The sequence below is a fragment of the Tasmannia lanceolata genome, unplaced genomic scaffold (assembly GCF_043159265.1).
Source record: "Tasmannia lanceolata isolate RefF3 unplaced genomic scaffold, GAP_Taslan_0.1 ptg000013l, whole genome shotgun sequence".
Classification (NCBI taxonomy): domain Eukaryota; kingdom Viridiplantae; phylum Streptophyta; class Magnoliopsida; order Canellales; family Winteraceae; genus Tasmannia; species Tasmannia lanceolata.
In genome coordinates this window covers 1,582,819-1,605,849 of record NW_027518690.1, presented here as the reverse complement: position 1 = coordinate 1,605,849, position 23,031 = coordinate 1,582,819, and the positions used below count along the sequence as shown (strand labels likewise).

The 23,031-nt window shown below is 36.6% G+C and overlaps 1 protein-coding gene across 1 annotated transcript; it reads left to right on the top strand.

Moving 5' to 3' along the window:
• The first annotated feature begins 1,814 nt into the window (after positions 1 to 1,814).
• LOC143889452 (etoposide-induced protein) lies at positions 1,815 to 22,259 on the top strand. The gene is made up of 11 exons (XM_077393661.1): positions 1,815 to 1,984; positions 2,068 to 2,133; positions 5,111 to 5,261; positions 8,795 to 8,847; positions 11,263 to 11,397; positions 11,547 to 11,610; positions 12,358 to 12,443; positions 12,528 to 12,610; positions 19,506 to 19,582; positions 21,005 to 21,117; positions 21,980 to 22,259. Exons 1-11 carry the CDS (start codon positions 1,884 to 1,886, stop codon positions 22,044 to 22,046), a joined length of 996 nt encoding a protein of 331 aa, XP_077249776.1. The 5' UTR covers positions 1,815 to 1,883; the 3' UTR covers positions 22,047 to 22,259.
• Positions 22,260 to 23,031: the final 772 nt, after the last annotated feature.

Here is a 23,031-nt window from a genome sequence, read left to right as displayed (position 1 = left end):
TCTAAAGCTGCATATTGTAGATAAAATGCAATTCTTTGCGGGCTATCTGTTTTCCTTAAATAATAAGAAACAATAACTTATTATGCAGATTTTATTTAGCTAAGTGCATGATGAGTGATGCAACCTGAAGGATATGTGTTTTCAGATCTCTTCCCCATCAAGTAATACGAGGATTTTCATATCTCTACATTGTTAAAATTCTTATTATAAGGATGACTAAGATATGGGTTTGCAGAGAAGGCAACCCAAATGAATACAAAACACAACCCCTATCCCAAGTGATATGGTTATTGTTGAGAGTCAATGCTGACTCTCCATTGTGCCGGAGAGGACGAGCTGGTGCGGACGCAACGTGGTGTGGGCCCACACGGGGGATGTGGAACCGACAAAGATGAATCCTAGTTAAGCTAGGACTTGAAGTTAGAATTAGTTTCTATTTTTCGTTTGGAGTTAAGAGTCAAACTAGGAATTTTAATAGTTGTAGGACTTGTAGTTTAATTAGCAGTTTCTAAAAGAATACTAGTCTGTTTAGGAGTGTGGTAGCTAACATATGGCTGTTTTGTGGTTGGTTTAGAATAGGATTTTGGAGGTGTAGTTGGAGTAGGAGTTGGATTACCAAGTTTGACTAAATTTGGTATATAAGTTATTGTTTATAAATAGGCAAATTAAGAGAGTGAAAACGTACAAAGAGTGGTGTACCGTACCCTAGCTTTGAAAATTGTATTCAAGAGAGAAAATTTCTCTCCTTTTTGTGGTTTTTGTGTTTTTGCGGGTTTTGCTTATTGTTGCTTTGATCTTGTTTTCTATATGTTGCATCAAAGCTTTGTGATCTGATTTTTTGTTCTCTACAATTTTCTATCTTATAATGTCGAATGAGATTATTGAAGTTTTCTCCTAAGATGTCTTATGTAGTGAGGATGTTTCTTCAACACACACTCCCAAGTGAGATGGTCGGTGGATCACTTTGAGCTTGTCTCGAAGAAGTCGAAAACAAGCTGAGCTTGGTGGTTTGGTGAGTACATTAGGAGTCAAACAACTAGCATCCGATGAGCAACCATATCAGAAACAAAATGATAATATACCTTCACATGTTTGGTGGGAGGAGCATGTAAGGCTAGATTGTTAGAGATTTTAAAAGTAAAAGAATTTTGAAAATAAAAGGTTTTTTTATGATGGAAAATGGGAGCCTTTTGAGAGAGGAGAAAAAGTGAGTATGGGAAGATAAAAGTCCCGTACTCAAATAAGCATGGGAAAAGTGAAGAGGGGTTAATAAGTATCCATCCACTCTTTCCACTTGTTTTAAATTCAAATGGCTTTTGCAAATAAGAGGACCAATACGAGTGCGAAGCATGAGTGTGCACAGTTGGGATGTAGGGCATTGGTGGCGTACGTTGCACTTCCCACAAACGCATTGTCGCAAGGGCAATTAATTTTTTTCTAATGAGATCTAGGCTGTTGATTATGATCCATGATGATCTTGATGTAGTGGTGTTCGGATGTGATAGATCCTGAGCAGAGGTTGGGATTGGGTCGGGCAGGTTGACACGTCTTCAACGCTAACCCAACCCAAAATTAAATCGGGATGGCCTTTCCCGACCCTAACCCAATCTAACCTAACCCAACCCATGCCAAAATCAGATTAAACCCGTCGGGTTCGGGTCGAGCCAGAGCCCGAACTGCACCCTTATTTAGAAGTTAGAACACCCAAACAATGTGGGCCCCATTGTATTTTGGGCTGCATGTGTTTGCACGGCCGTGCACCATATAAATTCTCTCTAAAAGCAAGTAGTTAACGTAACGTTTGAGGAAAAAGGTATTTTAGTACTCCACGCGTTAGTATAAAAATTAATGGGTTTTCTTTCCTCTCTAGTCTCTGAGCGTTAATGGGTGGTTCGCGGGCATACGTTAAGCAGGTGGGGCTTCTATGGCTCGTGGGTTTCAGAGAGGCTTGCTCTTTTCACAGAGTTGTTTACTTCTTCACTAGGTTCTGCTCTTTCCTTTTTCAAAATCTTTCATTTTCTTTTGAATTTTATGTGTTCTTTTTTATGGGTTTTTCATTATGTGTAGTTCTAGGCCTCTGTTGATAAAGACCGGGCAGTGTTTTCTCTTGAACGGCTGTATCTTCTTAGGAAGGTAACTTTTTGTTTGTATCCTCCAATTTCATGAATGATTTAGGATATGGGTCTTTTTTTTAAGACTTCTATGTGCTTATTGATTTCTCCATGTTATGAAATAAATCAAACTTAGCAGGTTTGTATGGAAATAAATTACATTTTCTTTCTTAAGAGTCTTTTTTGGTTTTGGGTGTGCCGTTTAATTGCATTTTTCGGTGCAATTTGTGTGCAAAGTTGCAATCTGAGCACAATTTAGGATATGGGTCTTTCTTTGTTCTTCTCTTCTTTTATTGTTTTGTTAATTCCATGTGCTTATTGATTTCTCCATGCCAAACTTTAATAGGGAAATAAATTATATTTTCTTTCTCAAGAGTCGTTTTTTGGTTTTGTGTGTGCAGCATAATTCAATTTTTGGATGTAACTTGTGTGTGAAGTTGCAATCTGAGCACAATTTAGGATATATGTCTTTTTTTGTTGTTGTTCTTCTTTTATTGTTTCAGGAATTCTATGTGCTTATTGATTTATCCATGATAAGAAATCAATCAAGCTTAGCAGGTTCATGTAAAAATAAAATTGCATTTTTGGATTCAATTTGTGTGTAAAGTTTCAATCTGACCATGATTGAATCTTATCAAAATTCTGTTGTAATTAGGCCATGTTTGGATTGCAAGCATTTTTTTTTTGGAAAAGTTTGGAGAAGAATTGTTTTTCCAAAATTTCATGTTTTTTTCCACCTGATGGATGACACATGAAAAAGTGACTTGAGCCACCCCAGTTCAAGTTTTATTTACATGTTAAATAGCAACAAACCTCCCTCCAACCTAAACCTCTTCCCCAACCACCAACATGAACCGTCACCTCTTCTTATTCACCCAACCAATTTTGATCCTTGGACCACATAGAAGAATTCCAAAGCCTCTAGCAAGTAGAACAAATGATAGTAGGGGCTAGGCATTAGGGTTAGGATTTGTTGAGAAAAATGGCGCCACCACTTGACGGCTCTGGTTAGTAGGTGAGGTGGTCATACGATTTGGAGTAATAGTTGCTTTATAGGGTTAGAAAGAAGGATATGATGTTCCTCTCTTGGGTTTTCAGAGATAGAGATGTTCCTCGTCAAACTCGTCGGATTTTCCTTGTACACTAACTAGGCTATTCCTTTAAGAGCTTTCAGTTGGACATGATCCAATTGGGGCTTCATCCAAGATGAATAGCAGATTGAGAGTCTCTTGAAGCGATTTGTGAATAGAGTCCGTGAGACCTTCACATTGAAGGGTGGGATATTTTCATAAACCATTTCTGTTTGGATCCCAGAACCTGATAGGGAGATCTAAATACGAGCGGAAGTCATTTTGATGCTGTCCATTTCAAGCAATATTTCTGTATGTTCTGTAATGCCCTTTCTACTGCCCATCTAATGTTTAGACTTTGTGTGAGTTTAGGCATTGGAATGTCACAGATAGATGGATTTGGACTATGAATCTAGTATGGCTATAGTTTAGGTTTGGACTGTGAATCTAGTATGACTATAATTTAGGTTTGGGTTGTAGGCCTATGTCACAAATATCATTCTCAGGAATTTCTCGGTGAGCGTAAATCTCAGGATATTTTAATTTTTTAATATTTTTTTCAGGTTTATATTGGGAAAAAGTTAAAAATAAAATATTTTAAAGATAGAAAATATTAAATCACACCTTTTTAACCCGGAATTAGGATGTTCCGGAGATTTTTAGAGTGAATGAGAAAATCAAGATATTTTTTAAAAGCCAAGTCCCCAATTTATTGCGATTCCCGATAAAATCGTGAGAAATTCATATTTTTATAGTTTAATAAAAATATCATGATTTTCTCACGAGAAATTCAATTTCTCGCTGATATTTGTGACATAGTTGTAGATCTAGTGATATGAAACGAGGGGCTAAGGGGAATTCTCCTCACAGAGCATCGTGTCACCCTCAAACTCTAACATGATATAGGCATAAAGAGTGCAATTCCCTAGAGAGTTTCCAGGTCACATTTCGGACATACATCCATCACACTATGACAAGATGATAATCTGCAAGGACTGACTTCAAACATAAGAAAATATACATCAACATTTACTTCTTCAAACTGAACACCAACTAAACCGCAAAGCCATTTGAATCAATTGGCTTGAAGGCTTAACGAGTGAGGGGGCGGGGACATCCATTCAATAAAGGTACTCAACTCTTAGGCGTCAGTGCGGAAAACCAACAACAGGATCTCCCAATGTCCCAAAATAAGGAAATGTCGTCGGTGGTGAACACGAAAAGCAGACCTAGTTCACTCGTAGTTGCTTGCTTTCTTTTTCCTAATCTACCTAACCTAACAGCAGCCAACCTAGCCAGAAAATATACTGATTAACCGTTCCCCTTTTGCTTGCTGACACCACAAGGAACAGGCTCCCTATGCTTGGTTTCTTACTTTTTTGAATTAGTATCCCATTCCTCTATGCCATTCCTGCATTCACTCAATCCGTCCAACAAGCTCTCTCTCCCATTAGTAGGTAGAAGACATGGGTTTTGGAGGGAACTACTAAAGGTGTGTATAAGCCCTAAATACAATTGCCTGCACTCGTGTGTGGGTATGTATGTAGAATTACTGGCCATTGATAGACATAAAGGACAAACAGCACAGGTGTGGGGGAGCAATTTATAGGGTGTAAATATCAACACACACAGTTGAATCTTGGTTGCTTTTTTTTTTTGTAGATACATATTGGGTGTATGTGTCGTTTCTTGTAGAAGTTGTTATTGATATGGTTGCATCACTTAAGGTCATTATTCATTAGATATCTAATGTTTCTTTATGTGGATTTTTGTTGGGTATTGAAATTACTTCTTTTTTTTCACGTGCATATTTAGAATTCATTTATTTAAATTTCATATGTCTTCATCATTGCAGTTGGAATTACAGTGTTTTTCACATGCATATTTAGATTTCATTTATTTAAATTTCATATGTTTTCATCGTTGCAGTATATTCATTTTAAACTCAGTCATCATTCCAGTTCTATTGCGGATATTGCCTGATCACTGCCAGAAAATTGGTTCACGTGATCTATGTGCCATCAAAGAAACTTTAAAAATTTATTCCTCTGTACGGTCTATCCTCATTCAACTTTTCTATGTAAGTAACTATTTTCTTCTTTGATCTGTTGCTTGATCTATTGAGTTTCTTTTATATATTTTTTTGTTGCAGTTGATACATCTTTGTGGAACAAGATGATTTTGTTGGTTACCGTGTTATTAATTTCTACAAGTGTAAATTTTCTACTTCTTTATACATGTCTCACATGTTTTTTTTTTCTCAAGACTTGTGGATTAACAAAATAAAATAGAGGAGCCTTACCTATTGGACGTGGACCTTCGGGAAGCTTGTGCGCCCTTTTCCTACTGATTGATTTGGAGACTTTTAAGATGTCCCCTCTCCCTTTCATACGGTCCTAAAAATTCAGATTTGGCCTGACAAATCTCCTAGAGTTTGATCCTTATTCTTTCCGTGAATTTGAAGAGTAGAGGAGTGGGTATGGATCATACGATTTCTACATATCTGAATTCTAAGTGCTCATATTGACGAAGACAGATTAGAGTCAACGAAAATCCATGCACGGAAAGCTTTCCCCATATGGGTAAGTGTTGGAAGTTCGGGGCCCATTAGGGCAGTTTCCATTTTTTTTTCATTCCCAGTTTTAGCTATCAACTAAGTAGGCTTTGAGGAGCCAAATACTTTTTGGAAACCTATCCATACTAAAGTGATGCACTTTTACCATTTGCCATGATCTTGTGGTGTAGTACATTGCTCTATTTCCGTCATTGTAGTAGTTAACATTATCACTTACAGGGGCCCACAAATTGGGACACGGGATTGTGATGATGGATTATCAATGATGTTGATGCACAAAAAACACATAAGGGAGAAAGAGAAGCCAAACAATTATCTTACTGTTTCTTTTGTTTTAAGGATTAATTAGGGAGTTCTTGTAGGTTTCATATTCAAGGAGATTTGTCAAGTTTAGATCAGGGTTTTGAGCAGTATAAACGTTCTTCTTGATGTAATACTCGATAGCCTTTTGCAATTAAGAAATAAAAGTTAACCTTCTTGAGATTGAAACTCAATATTGGTGGTGTGATGCTATTTACTTAGTCGATCTTGGGAATTTCTTGTCTTCATGAAGGGATTACCTTTAGATTTTTTTGGAGTTTATCACTGTTATTTTACACTGTTAGTTAGGGAGATTTTATAGTGAAAGAAGAATTCAATAGTAATTGAATAGTATATTTGTTGGAAATAATTTTTCTAGTTTCAAATTTTGTGTCGGATCAATTTCTGATCCAATTAGGATTTGTCAATTTTCTGTTGAAGTTCCACTGGCTTTGCCTGATCATTTATAAAATTGTTACAATCATCCAAGTTTTTTGTGTTTTTCAAGTTCTCAACATGGGTTTGTCAATTAGGATAAATCAAATATTTTGAATGATCCATCTAGTATTCAAATGATCCATCTAGTTCAGAGATGATAATTGGAAGGATCACTGAGACAAATCCTGTGTTAAATTAGGAGAGGATGGGTTCAATTGATGGAAATATTGACCATCCCACAACAACCCGGGGTTCGGAAAGGGGTATTCTAAGACATGGATATGTTGATCGAGCATTATTATTAGATTGATTTTAGCCCTGGATCAATGATTGGGAGTATGACCATGTTGGTCGATCACCATTGGCTTATGAATCAGATGAGGGAGTGAGATTAGAAGTTCCAACTTATTATGTGAAGATTACAGAATTATTCCTTGGCTGGAGATTAACACAAGCTAAAAGAAAGTTTTTGCATTTTGTCTACAAACAGTATTTTTCAATTTTTATTATTTGTAATAAAAGGATGAATTGGTTGATGAACATACCTATACGTTCTTTGAGATTGAAGTATTGGTTACAAGAAAGATCACTTTGTTAGGGAAATTTTCCTCAAAAAGCAACCATTTACTTAAATAACATTTCAAAGGAATTACATTCGGTTTAAAATTATCAACTTGAAGATCTGCACCATCGCCTACAATATCATTCATTATACAATGATCGAGTCATGAGCTTCATTCATGACAATTGAAACAACACTGCCAACGAATTTGATACTTCAGGAAAGCTTGGAATCTCCACTATAATATGAAAACTTTGCAACTTATGATTTAGGTTTGCGACTCGGATGTGGGTATTTTAAAGTTATTTTCGTGAGTTAAAAGTACTGGGGATATATAAGGTCGTTGTTAGTTCCTAAGGAGGATTTAAAATGGATACACAACCAGGTCTCTTTGTCAACTTTGATATTATTAAGTATAAAAGATTAAATAACGCCATCACCTACAGCTTAAGCTTTTGGAGTAATTGGTTGTTTCACATGGTATCAGAGCAAAGGTCATGGGTTGAAAACTCCTTGATATTAAAAATCCACATTTAATGACCAACCCAAAAGAGGGGACACATGTGCCACGTGTAGGCCAACCCTAGAAGTGCCGAGCGTGTGTGGGGGGGGGGGGGGGGGGAGGATGGGGCGCACAAGAAGGGAAGTTTTAAAGTATAAAAGATTAAACAGCGCCATCTCCAACAGCTTAAGCTTTTGGAGTAATTGGTTTTTCCACAGGTATTATAAAACAAACTCTTCATTTCCTTCCGCAGAGGCGAGTCCTTTACGTGATCTCCGCACTCTATGTGGACTTATTTGTGGACTGCCTTATGACGAGTGTGTGCAGAGTCTGCAGACAAATGGGAAACTATACAAATTGATCTTTTATGGAGAGAGGAATATTTATGAAGTTCCCGAAGAAGCCCAGATCTGTTTTTTTGGTTTGATTATGTCTATTTGAATTCACAACATAAGACCAAGTCTCATCTGACCTTATTAGAGGATTGGACCAATAATTTTTTCATTGTGAACAAAAAATCTGACTTATCTTATAGAAATTGAGATCTATAAAAAAGGGGATTTAAAAATGATGGAGCCCACACAATTCTTACTTCAAAAGATTCAAAAGAGAATGAATACTATTTTTGTGCGTCATAGTGCAGACAATAGTTGTGAAACATGAGAGAACTCTCCACCTACAATTCTCCCTGAAATCTTCCCTTGAAGGATGGGAAGCATGTTAATCTAAATTTTTTCAAAAAATCAATGCATAACTCTTTTCAAATAGAGTCTGATGGTCACCACAGATAAGTCGTTTGGGCACTGATGTGGTAAATACTATAGCATGGATATTTATAGAAACTTTGGTTATATATACCCTATTTTCAAATAAGTCAACCGAGGATTGTTCCTAATGGACGGCATCTCATTCAGTTTATGTATGAAGCAGTATCTTGATATTTATAGAAACTTTGTTTATTGAGATCTTGTTTCCGAATAAAATCTTTTCTAATTAAAAAAATGCATTTATGATCATGATTTTTTATTTTAAACATGTAGTTCCTTGAAGACGCTTGATGTCAGTCCCTAGGCCATTTTTAGTTGATTCCCATTTTAGCAATGACCTTATTTTCTGTTTCTTCTTGTTTCGTGTCATATCCTTTTTCAACTTTTTTAGGAAACATAATTTCTCCCCACAGTTCTTAAATTTGCTAACATTGGTACTAAATACTCATTATCAATGTTATTGTTTCAGGTACTTTGGTTTTATCCATTGTATGTTTTCAGCATTCTACTAAGCACCATCTGGTATTTTGATATATATTCCCTTACACCCATATTTGGATATGTTTATTCCTTTTAGTCTACATTTTTCTTCTGCGGTGAATTTTCAATGTTTATATTGTTGTTCGGTAGCATTCTTGTTGTCTAGTTAGCAGTGCTCAATTTTATTTTATTTTTATTTTTTTCAGGTTTATATCGGGAAAAATTGATAAATTAATTTATTTTAAATATATATAAATTAAGAAAAAAATAAAAATATCATAAAATATCGTGATATTATCATGATAAATGAAAATATCGCTATATTTTTTTAAATTATCTGTATTATATCGGGTTTTTTTCGTTATCAAAATATCGTGATAAAATCGCTATATTTTGAAAATATAGGAGATATTTGTGACATAGGTGCTCGTTTTGGAAACTAAAGGCTTCATCATTGATGACATTTGTGAAGATATTGGCAATTTCATAAATCCTAATGCACATATTCTTTTCAGGTTAAAATTAATTCTTAGCATTGGAAAAATTTCATTTGCTTGCTTTATTCGATTTTATGGCATTAGAATAATAGAATCAACTAGATCTAAGTGCTGGTGAATTGACCCTGGCATGCATATGTGCCTTTTGATTATGTGTGTGAATGGTTGAGATTCACAATTGCAGATTCACTGGTATGCTTGTGTGCTTCTATAAGATTAGTAATAATGAGATCCTGTTAAAGTGTACAATTTGGACATTATTGTATTATGTACAAGCAATGTGATTTGTGCTAGGGGTACATGATTCCTACCTATCTGACTTTGATACCTGACTCATATTCTCTTATCCCAATTGAGATTCACAATTGCAGATCATAATTTTCTTCATGGCTCAGATGTTATAGCATATTGTCCATCGTTCAATTTAAAACTTAGAGATAAATGAAACTAGTGTGGGGTCCTCAGAAAGGAGATAATCTGTACTCAACCAGGCTTGAATATATGATAATGATGAGCAAAACTGAAACTGTTTCTAACAGTTCAAACTCCAGCCATAAGGCCAATATCCTTCAACTGGGTGAACACCAACTTTTGGTAAATGAGATGCTTGGTTCCACAGATCAAAATGAACTATTGCAGGCCATGACGAAACATCAGTTTGCAAACTATGTTGTGCAGAAGGTTCTGGAGACATGCGATGATCAAAGTCATATTAGAGGTAGCCATTCAAAAAAAAAAAGTAGTAGTCATATTAGCGGTATGAAATGTGATTGATGTAGAAGGACATCCGAGACTTTTGGTTAGGAACATACTCTATATACACACCACCAATCCTTTCATAATGTTAGTGGTATGAAATGTGATAAATGCCAGTTCCTGGTTTGAGCATAGGATATGAGAGATTATACATTTATGGAGCTTTAATTCCGAGAGCTCAAACTGTAGTTTTATTTCATTGACTCGACGCTAACTAACCATATGCCTAGCCGTGTAATTTGATATAGTGGGAGAAAAACCAATGGAAGATGTTCCTTCAGAAGGTCCTGAACTCATTTTGGGTGATAGATTTAATGAAAAATGGAAAATACAACAAAAGCCCTAAATAAGATAAGGAAACTCCTAAAAGGTACCTCTTTTGAAATCATCGATATGATAGGTGCAAAGAATCCTCTCCTTGGTATAGAATACGATGGAAGGAGATACACTACGTGAAAACGGCAAAAAATCCTTGACTTAAAGCTTCAGATAGTGTTTTAGGGGAATAGGTTTTGCAGAAGTATATAATTGAGAGGTTCTAATGTGTTTTTAACCCTCCCATTCGTTTAGGAGGGTTAAAAATCTTGTCACTGATGAGTAAAAATGGAAAACAAAAAAATCTGCCACAAAAGTATGAAAATTTTGCGAGATTTTCTACACAGTTCCGTACAAATCAGGATGCTTCGTCCTGTTTCAACAAGACGAAACGGAACGAAATGCGACAAATTAGACCGGATTCCAGAATAAAATTTTTCATGAGGTGTTTTGTTACGTATTTCAAAACAGAACAAGACATTTTGTCCATTCTGGATGAAACAAAAGTACAAAACGGAACTCATAACTAAGCTATGGTGTGTGTGTGTGTGTGTGTCTATATATATGCATGTATGTATGTATGTATGTATGTATGTATGTATGTATACTCTAACAGGTGTTATATGTGGGTGTTGAATTGGGATGCCATTCTGCTTCATGTTGTGCAAAATGTTGGAATATTTTATACTGCATCATATATAATTTTATGGTTAGCATTTTTCTTTTATCGATGCCTAGTAATTGTTCAATGAATGTGGCTGTTATTTTATGTTTTTTAAAAAAAAAATTGTCTTGGCTTTTAAGGATTTGAAACTTGGAAAAATTACACTGAATTTTCTTCTTTTTGCTTATCTAACTGTTAAACTCTAAACTTTTCATCTTAATCTAGGTACAATGACATCGCTAAGTTTGCTTTTGTTGCTATGGGAAGATATGGAGCTACTGTTGTAAAATCATCAAGCCAAGATGAGTCGTCAAAAACACAAAATGTAGCCCATATGGACAAGCCTTTTGGCTTTGGGGGGTGAGTTTCCTTTAGTTTAGTTAGTGTTGCAATTTTATCCCAGAAGCCTTACTTATTGATTTGCAAGTATTTTCCACCAATGTAGCATAGTATTGCACATAATATGTTCAAGGGACCCATTTCATGTGGTTGTTTTTATCTACTGATAGGATTGTAATCGGAATTGGCGAACAGATCTATTCAATCCTTTTGTTGTTTGTTTTCTACATAGAGGTGCAGTGCCTTGCTAGTATTTCTTTGGATCCTTATGTTCTTTTTGGATGATATGCGCATCTATTTCTTGGAATTATATTTTTATTAGCAGACATGCATTTCTTGGATTTATATTTTTATCAGTAGACGTAGGGGTGCAACTCGGGTCGTATTGGGTCGGGTTGAGGCCAACCCGAAGCCAATCCAAAGGGGAACCATTTATTCAACCTGAACCCGACCCGACCCAACCCGAGTTTCAACCCAATGAGGTTCAACCCGACCTGACCCGATGAACCCTTTTCCCCAACCTGAACCCGACCCGACCCGACCTGAGTTCCAACCCAGCCCAACCCAACCCGAGTTTTTGAGCTTACTCGACTCAACTCAACTCAACTAAGCCTTTGTCCCAAACTAGTTGGGGTCGGCTAAGAGTTTTTGAGCTTACTAAAAACTAACAAAAAAAAATGATAAAAACATGCTGGGCTTCACTCGGGTCGGGTCGGGTCGCCCAAACCCTCAACCCGAACCCGAACTGAACTCAACCCGGTTTAGGAAAATCCAACCCGAAAGACACCCAAACCGACCCCATTTTTTTTTTCCGGGTTGAACCTGATGGGTTACGGGTTCGGGTTGTTCCCAACCCGAGTTGCACCCTTAAGCAGACGTGCAAACATGATTGTCATGTGCATTTTTTAACTTCCTGTTGATAGACTCATCTTTAAATTTGTGTTGGTGACGCATTTGACTGCCCTTGTGATTTTGATGCAGGTTTCTGCTACAGAGTGGATACCCTACATTGGCAAGACAATTAATTTTCTCCTACTTTCTTGGTTGTATGCCTATTACTGTTTCGAGTACGTACATAATTTGCATTAATTAGTGAGAAGCCAGATTTGGAATTTAACTGGATTAAGGCTAACATGATTGCGATTTCTTAGGTACAAATGGAATCTTTCAGAGCTGGGCTTAGACAAAAGGCTCAACTTCTTTGAATCAAACTGGGCCTTTTTTGCAGGGTTTGGTAATCATTTTCAAATTTGAATTGGTTGCTTCTTTGATAAGATGTCATTAGGTTGATTATAGTACCATCCTTTGAATTACTATATTTCCTCGTCAGCTTAGGAAGGCGAACTAAGCAAAGCTCTTTCTTTTTTGTTTGTGGCCGTTTAGTTCCATTTTGTTTATCATATTTTATTGCGCTGTTGCTACTAGTTACAGGCATCAGATTGTATGCATATTTTCTTCTAGTGTATCCAATAAATGGGGTGTGAAATTTTAGTGCGTCTGTGATTTCATAGTTGGCCATGTATGGAGAGCTCCTCCATACATGGTTAATGGCCCTCAATTCTAGTCTAATTCGGTTTGCCTAAGGTATTCTTTTGGTCTTTCAACGACTGATCCTGGGGATTTAGCTGACCGAGAATCCGAGATGCCTATTTCACCCATTGTTGCCTGCTTGTCATCGCAGATGCTTGGTCTATCCCATTGGAGACTTTGGGAGGATGGGGTACAAGGAAATGGAGATTACAAGATCATATCAAGGTGTAGGCATGGGAAATGTAGTAGTTCTTTTACTCCCTCCATCTGCCGTCAATGTTGACAAGGTGCTAGATGGACGATTGTTTTAGTCGAGCGGCCATTATAGAAGGGTTGAAAAATGGCATCCTGACGTATCCCTAGAGTCCTAGACTCTCAAGTTTTATGGATTTCTGTAAGAGGTATTGACTTTTCACGCTTGAGATGATGAAATGTTCAAAGCCATTAGTAGAACGTTTGGGGAAGCAAAATTTCAAAGTCAACCGAGACATAGCTCGGACTGGAACCCATAGTTGTAATAATGATCGTAGGAGGGACGTATTAGTGAATTATCAATCCTCCAAGGGCCATTCTCAGTCTTTCTATCAAGTAAATATCGAGGAAATTGAGGGTATTAAGAAATTTCTAAAGGAGAAAAACAGAATGTTAGATTCTGACCCTCTATTAGGTGCGCCATTTTCGACAATGGGGGAATTTTCAATGGCTGCTCCACGAAGTCCATCCCTTTTGAGCTAACCAACTTCAATTGTGGTTCCATCGATGCCCGTCACCTTTATATTGGTTCGACATATATTGGTTTTCCTTTGCCCTCTGAATCTTTTCCATGCAGCATGCTTGACTCCGTGGTCGTTGGGCTGATTGTAGTGGAGCATCGTCCATGGGAGTCCCTTCTACCACCAATTTCCTCTAGCGTACCTCAAATTAGGGAAGATGCCCCTGTGGAATAGGCCTTTCCTTCAAGTTCTTCTCTTGATAGTATTGCATCTTTGGCCCTAACTAGCTTTCTAAGCAAGGTTTTAAATATCGGGGTTTCAGTTTAAGTTTCTATCGCCACTGAAAAGGAAACATTTCGGTTTTGTTGGAAATTTTGGTGGAAATCCTGTAAAATCACGGAAAGGTTTGCAAATGATAGAATTTATAGATGAAACTTCAGCCAATTTTCGAATAAGCACAATACACACTTAGAAACCATCACATAAGCAAAACAACCACCATAATGATTTAACATTAAACACCTAATGACGTAAACTATCGCACGTGTCCAAACGTAGCATATGATTGTCTTAAAGTTATTTTAGGTATTTGAGTTCTATTTTTAGAGTTTGACTTGTTTTATGAGTTGGGTCGAGAGCATAAATGTGAGAAAGACAATATAAGCACCCCCGTATCCTATTTCGTAAACCGTAACATCCCACAGTCCACTGAAATCTTAATTCCAGTAACCCTAATTCTTCAAAACCCCTAATCCCCTTTATTATCTTTCCCTTAAGGACCTGCAACGCCATGTTTTAAAAAAGAGGTAGAAGGATGGGAGAAGGTTTCTAAAACAAGTACAGAGGCTTGCCATTTATGTGTAAACTGAAATTTATAAAGGTGAAAAGTACATAATGGGCAGAGTATACTTTCAAAGGGATGGCGAATATAAAAGAGATTTGTGCCCTACATCTTCGGTCTATGCTACAATAAGGAAAGTCCGTTTTTAGAAGAAGAAAATGATCAGCGAGAATTAGCAAAGCAAGAATATGTGAATGTGTTGAGATGAGAGGAAATAAGTAGGATGCAAAAGTCTATAACTACATGATTGATAGAATAGGACAAAATTCTGCTTTATTCCATCTAACATCCAATTCCCACTAGAGTTTTAATTGGATCCGGTGAGTGGTTGATGGAGATCAGTTATTGGAGGAATTTGATCAGATTTGAGTAGTTCCTATTCAATAATAAATTGGAGAATGGGTTAGTGATGGGGACATCAACGGAGGAGGATTTAAAGTTTACAAGCGAAGAAAGAATCGTGGGATGGAGAATGACTGATTTGTGCATGAGAGATGGACATTCACATATGCTACATATACCACATGTGTTGTGCCACATGTGCCACATGCCACATAGTGTCCACTCTATGTTGACGTTTTTCTTTTAGTTGTTTTTTAATTATTATTTAATTTCTATTTTCGTCATTTTATTTGCAGTCTTTTTTTAGGGCATCAAATCTTGTTCTTTTGGGCTGATTTTGGTATTTTTAGAAAGGTTTTTCGATTACCTATCTAAAGAGCCCAAGATTACGCGATTTGGACTTGATTTGGCTAACTTATAGGCAGTTTTAGAATATTGTAAGGGTCTATTACGGGATTTACTATTTTAGGTAAGTTTTAGTCAAGGTTTTATTTATGTTATTTTAGATGGACGGCTATGATTAGTTTTTTGGGTATTAAGTTAGTTTTTAGGGTTTCTTTTCTTATAAATATATGTTATGTAAGCATTGTAAGAGACTTTTGACTATTGAATAAGGAATTAAAGTTTTTTTGCAAAAGAAGCTATCGAAGCTTGGAACTTCCTCTCTTCTCTCTTCTTGGTGGCTTGGAGCCATTCTTCTCAATCTCCTCTCATCTTCTCACTTTTATTCTCCTCTCAAATCAGCCATAAACAAGTAAGTCATTAGTTCTTCAATTTTTGTGTGTTCTTGAACCCTAAAATACAAAAACCTAAAATCCAAATATATCCTACATCGTTTAAGATCTCATCTTTGAACTTTGAAGGACTTATTTTGGGATTAAACCTTAGCCATAGCAATCAAAATTCATAGTTTTACAACCCCTTTCGAGGCCAATCAAATTTTCACACCTTTCAAGCCCCAAAACTTGCTTTTGGAGATTGAAAGCGTAATCGGCCAACGTAGCAGCCCCCTAAACCTGAAAATCTGATTTCTTTCATCATTTAAACCTATTATCTTTCAACTCACAGCAGTTTACCCAGAATTTCCAAATCTGTCCAAATTACCAAAATACCCTTTTGGCTTAAATTAGATCGATTTAACCCTGTTTTGTTGCTGCAGAAATTTATTACTGTTTTTTCATTGGATTATTGCTGATTTCTCATAAGAGTAAAGTTTAATTCATAGGTTTTGGTACTGTTTTAATTATTCTACTTGGTCGCATGTTTAAAGCCCCGTTTTAGCCTAATTTTGCCCTTAACTAGTTACCCAAAGGACCCTTTAACCGTCGACTAATTTGTTTAAGGTTTATTTCATGCTAATTGTGTTCTTTCTCATTATTTAATGCAAATTTAAGCCTCAATATTGCTGCTGTCCGCCAATTAATTCTGCCTTGAATCAACCCTAGTTAACCAGTAGGTGTCTTTAGTCTCTTAAGAGTTAGCCCTAAACTTTCCTAGAATCCATTATCCCATTAAGAGTGTTGGATTTTCCCTCGTTTAGGTATTGTCCTGCATCAGTGTAATTTTGTTTTAAAAACTAACTATTGGTAGGACAAATTAAGTAAGAACTATATGAGCAGTAGGATATATTTGAATTTCAGAATAAATAGAACAGTAGAAAGTGTTAACAGAAATTGAAATTTGCAGCTTTCTAAAGTATATTTGGTAACTTAAGGATACTTCAATATGTAGAAGTAAATTAAGTGCAATTGACGAGTCCAATGCATAAGAACAGAACTAACAAAATTAACTCTAAACCAGAGCAAACTCAAAATTCTCTTTCATTCCAAAATCTCCTTTTTTTACTAGGAGGTCTGCCCTATTTATAGAGGAGGGGGACTGCCAGATCTGAGAAAAAATTACAATTTTACCCCCACTTAAATGTTTCTCCTACAGATCTGAGAGGAAAATGCATTTTTACGCCTCACTTAAGTGTCTACATAAAAGTATGTCTTATATAAGGTGTTATAGAAATACCCCAAAGCAACTGAGAAAATTGCAAGTATGCCACTCAAGGAAAAGCCAGCTAGGAAAGCTTGTTCTTACATAGCTCATAGGTTGGTACTTTTTGTGAATCATATAGAAGTACGAGAGTGTTAATCTCCCCCATCTTCCTCATTCTTCTGTAGACTTTAAGAGGTTGACTTGCTTGATTCCTATCACCTCCCCTTTGCCAAGGGTTTGGGGAGTTAATCAAAGGAAGTCTATACTATTTAGTGTTTTTGAGGAATTTCATGTCCCAAGGATGTTTTAACATAAGTTGTCAGTCAGTTCATGAGTTCTCCACGCACCTCTCATTGGACAGCAATGATTCAGATCATTAAGTATTTGAAGGGTACACCAGGGAAAGGCTTGTGTTTCAAGATATACGGTCATGATAAAATAGAGGGGTTTACTAACGCGGATTGTGCAGGATCTCCAGCAGACAAGAGGTCAACTATTGGATACTATACATTTGTTGGAGGTAACTTGGTGTCTCGGAGGAGTAAGAAGCAAGATGTTATAGCCAAATCAAGTGCAGAAGCAGAATACCAAGCCATGTCTTATATGAGTGGAGAATTGATTTGGTTACACTCCTTATCAGAAATTGGTATTTCATCTTCATCTTCATCTCCAGCATAGTTATATTGTGATAACAAAGCTGGAATTCATATCCGCTACAAATCCTCTTCCATGAGCGAACCAAGCATATTGAAGTAGACTGTCACTTCATTCGTCAGAGAATTTAAAAAGGTAAAATATGCATGGTGTTTACTCGATCAGCAGATCAGCTTGCAGATGTGTTCACTAAGCTGCTGGGATCCGCAAAGTTTAAGGATGTTTGTAACAAGCAGGGAATGTATGATATATACATTCTAGCTTGAGGGGGAGTGTGAAGTGTATTTACATACTTATATGGGCATTCCTATCATTTTACATATGTAACCCTCTCTCTCTCTCTCTCTCTCACTCTCTCTCTCTCTCTCACACACACACACACACACACACACACACACATATATATATATATATATATATATATATATATATATTTAGAGGAAAGTGTTGGTGAGCTTAAGCTCACCAAACTAGCTTAAGCGCCCAATCACATTGGGGCCTACTTTGTTAGGATGATCCAAAGCATTCATATATAGCTTATATGAGCTTGAGGGCCAAACACATGTGGGCCCACATTGTTAGGATGATCCAAAGCATTCATTTAAAAGGCCCTTACATAGATAGGGTGTGTACAAAAAATCAGCTCCATAGGATCATCCTAACCCATCCAAAAGTGGAGGGCAAAATGGACAGACACCGTTTGCCACAAATCTGCCCATTTTTGCCCTCCACTTTTGGAGGGGTTCGGATGATCCAATGGAGCTGATTTTTAGTAGGTGAGCTGCAGCCTCTCACAGGCCGCCACCTGTCCTGGACACCTGTCCAGGACACCTCACCAGATTTTCCCTATAAATAGAGGATCAAAGCTCAGACCAATGGGTAATGCAAAAAACCCCTCTCCTCCCAAACTCTTAGACTTCTCCCCTTCACTCTTGCTCATACTGACTTGAGTGTCGAAGGGCCTGTCCGGAGTAAAACCCGGTCTGGTCTTCTGACCTCGCTTGCCTTGTGCAGGACTCAGCCCTCATAGCAGGACTCTTTCTCGACCACCTCACTCCTCGTTCACTCCGGTCCCTCAGGACTCAGCTCCCCTAGTCATCCAGCTCAGCTCTCACGCCACTGCTGTACCTGTTACCGATTTTAGGTCTAACAGATTACTGATAAGGCCCTTACATAGTGGGGTGTGTACCAAAAATCAGCTCCATAGGATCATCCTAACCCACCCATTTGTGGAGGTCAAAATGGACAGACATTATTTGTCCTCAAATCTGCCCATTTTTGTCCTCCACAAATTGAGGGGTTAGGATGATCCTATGGAGCTGATTTTTGGTACACACCCTATCTATGATAGGGCCTTGCAAATGAATGGTTTGGATCACCACAGAAAATGTGGGACCCATGTGATTGGGGCGCTTAAGCTCACCATAAGTTTGGTGAGCTTAAGCTCACCAACACTTTCCTCATATATATATATATATATATATATATATATATATATATATATATATATATATATATATATATATATATATATATATATATATCATTTTCGTGTGGGAGAGGTGACAACTCTCTCTCATTTCTTCTTCACTTCTTCTCTACCTCTCTTCTCCTCCTCATGGAAGATAGGATACCTTTAACATCCTCAATGATATTTACAAGGTTTCCGTGGACTTTCCATAAATTTCTAGGAAGTACTACTTCTGTGGAGACTGAAGTTCGCACCGAGACCAAAGTTTGATTCCTTGATTTGAACAAGGCATATTATAGCCTTGATTAGGTGGGTGTATCTTCATTTTGAAGCACTTGAAATTTTGGACAAGCATATATTTCTTTCAGAATAATATTCCACAAATGGATTGTATTGCATACTGGATTTCGACATAAAAGGCATGCTAATTGAAGCGTTTAAAGCTATTTGTGACTTCTACTCTACCTTTATTCTTCCCATCTTTTGGTTTGGGGATCTTCTATCTTATTGCAGATTATTTTTCTAACATTTTCCTTTTGTAACCTTTCCTTTGGATGCTGAGTTAATTACTCATTTATATTCTTTCTGTGTTTAGGAAGTCCATGTGTTCTGGCGATTTTCTTTTTCTCACGACTTGTGAGCTATGGAATTATGGCTATACTCTTTCCACTGGTATATCCTAGAGTTCTTCTGCAAACTTGTCTTAGAGTTTAATGTATGAATTTCCTAGGTGCTGCATGCTATTACCGCCACAATTATGCAATTTACGAATTTTGATATGCAAGCATCCTTCATAAAATATCTTGCTCGATTTATCTCTTATATTGGAAAAGCATATTCTACTTTATCTAGCACATGTAGGGGCCGTTTGGATACGCAGATTTTAGAATCTTGGATTTCCTAAAATCCTGGATGGGAGATGAGAGAAGGAGACCATCCGTCGTTTTCTGATTTCTCGTCCTTCTTTCCGTCCAGCGAGAGATAGGAGATCGTCCCATGTTTCCAGGTTTTAGAAATCTAAGGATGGGGGAGAGGTTTCTAAAACCTGGATTTCTTACTTAAAATCCAGGATAATGGATTGTAAAATCCAGAATTTTACACCGCTTTCAAGCTAAACTCTGGATTCTAAAATCCACATATCCGAACAGCCCCTTATTGTTAAATGAGAACTTGGAAAGTAATTTTCTTTAACCCGTAGAAGTAAAATGCACATGGAGTTAAAAGAAGAGGAATACATCAAAAGAAGGGAACATGTCAAGATAAACTCATCCAGATCTTTGTTCAAGTAAATATAAAAACCCCTCATTTCATCACCTAACACTAAAATCTCTACAAATGAAGCTATAGAATTATTATTACTTGTTGAACACAAAAAACATGTATGCAGGAATACAATAATCTGAAAAAGTTCTTAAAAAGTTTCTAAAGTAATAATGGACGATCCCTTTTCTATGTTGCTGGTGTTGAATGATATAGCGACTACGATTTACTTTTAGTTTTTTATCATGTAAATTAAAGTTGGGGGAATTTCTCGTATTCTATATGTTATCACTTTAGTTAATAAAAGAGGGCATGCCCCATGATAGGACACAACGGTCATTTCCTTACTGCTTTCTTTTCCATTTTTTTCAGTCTTTTTCTAGTCTGGCTAGAATTATGGCTCACCACCCTAGAACTCAATTGATGTTTCCTGAAGAAGAAAATCAGAATCAAAATCCTGGATAATAAATATACTTTTCAAATCATATCTGATGAAAGGGTATTAATGATAATCATGATTGTTTGATCATAAGAAGTTCAATATAATTTTATTACATTAGGCTTGTTCTTTGGTTGGAAATTTTATACTAATAAATCATGTTAAGTATTGATGCCCTAGCATCTAGATGGATGTCTTTAAAAATATCATATTTGGCTTCTTGGCTCCTTCTTCATGAAATTTTTCTAAAGGATTCATTAGCCGACCCCAACTAGTTTGGGGCAAAGGCTTAGTTGAGTTGAGTTGTATTTGGCTTCTTGGCTGAGTGAGTGGTAGTCTGCTTTTAATTTTTTCATTTACAAATGGAAGTGTAATTGACTTGTATGTTGTTTCAGTTTGTTCTAACAGCAACAGGCACTCAGGAAGAGGAAGTTATTAGTTCTCAAACTAGATCATGGAGTGGTGGACTGGGAAGGCTTCCAATATTTTATGCAGCTGATACTTTATTGTAAACCTCTACCCAGTTGTTTAGTTTAGAATTTTTTTTTTTGAGCCTCTGGAGTCAACTCACTGAAACCAAAAACTTGTTACTCAGGAGTTGCTTTAATAATCTAATAATAGAACTATAATCCTTCTAAAAGAGCCATCTGAAACCAAAAACTTGTTACTCATGAGTTGCTTTAATAATCTAATAATAGAACTATAATCCTTCTAAAAGAGCCATATCCGTAATTTGGTGGAGCTATGACCTTCACGTGAAATCCGTTTTCATCATTAGAAACCTAAATTTTAAATACATGTAGTCCTTATAATAGAAATTTGAGGTAGTGGTTGATATTCTAACCTTTTTCTATGTATATTGTTGTTTTCATGCAAACTAGAGATTGGGATTTGTGCTGGGAAGCAAGCTTTTAAATTTCGGTTTCGGTCGCCACGGAAACAAAACGTTTGGGTTTCAATGGGAAATTTCGGTGGAAAACCTGTAAAATCAGGAAAATGCATCACACATGCAAATGATATAATTTTGAGTTAAAACTTCATAAATTGTTAGGATGAGCACAGATACACTCTTAGGAACAGTCACATAAGCAAGACATCAATCTGTGCCACAAACCCTCAGTGATTACCATACCAAAATGGTAACAGGTTTTCATGTTTGATGACCCCTTGGATTGTTTTTTTTAGTTAATGATGAACTCGAAACCATATCTAAATACTAATTTTTTAGCCGTTATTAATTTCAAATCAACTTTTTTTTTAAGAATACTTCCCAGGAAAATTTTGCAGCCAAGAATGGCATGAAATACTGAAATTTTGTTGTGAATGCCTTAGAAGCTGACGCTGGATTTATCTTGTGTTTCATGCAACAGGAAGAAGCTGCTACTACTTTTCCCAAAGGCATTTGACAAAGTGCAAAGAGAAGAGAAGGTACAATGAGAAGCTGTTGGGGAGAGAGCAAATGAGGCTCCTGTTGGAAGTTGATTATCCTTAAGATTATGTTTTGTATATATTAAGCTCCTTAAGATTATGTTATGTTTTGTAAAATGGGCGTAAAACAAATTTTCTTTTACGCCCCTTAACGTCAAAAAGAAACAAAGAGTAAATGAAATTATGTTATTGACTGTATAAATATGAAGGAACTTGGGTGCATCTGTAAATGTTATTTATATAGTTTGTGTTTGGCGTAATTAAGAACATTAAGAACACCTTAAGAAGGATGCTCAATTCCGCCAATGTAAATAAATGAAAAATACCCATTTCATTTTGTTGAGGAAAAGTTTTAGGCTTTTTAAGTTGTGTTTTTCAAAGCTTCTCATTCTCTGACTTTTATAGCGGGCGAAATGGGTTGAACAGAATCACTTGGAGCTACTCCGCTTAGCTTTTAGAATTCGGCAGTTTTAGTCTCTTCGAATTCGGATTTGGAGTCAGTTTTGAATAGTCAATTTTCACGGAAACATCCTCTCTGCAAAGAAGGGGTAAGGCTGCGTACATCGAGCCCTCCCCAGACCCCGCAATAGCTTTTAGAATTCGGCAGTGTTAGTCTCTTCCAAAAAAAAAAAAAAAAAAAGCTTTATTCTCGGCGCAGAAAAAAGAAGCAAAATCACTACCGAGATTGGTTGAAGAACACAACCTTAGTAGTTGGAAACTACCTCTTAACATGTTCTCATCGGCAGCTAAGAAGCCATAATAAGGGGTGGTTGTGGTGGGGAAGAGGGAAAAACCAAGTTGGAGGAAATAAAATGAAAAGAAATTAAGCTAAATTATGGCTAAGGAAAAATAGGAGCAAGCAAAATGACAAGGAGATTTAAAGCATTTATTGTCATGACTGGGACATGGCTCAAAAGTCTATAGGTGAGTTAATTTTGAGTTACAATATATATGTGCATCAAAGACTCCCAAAATCAAACTTTGCCCCATAATA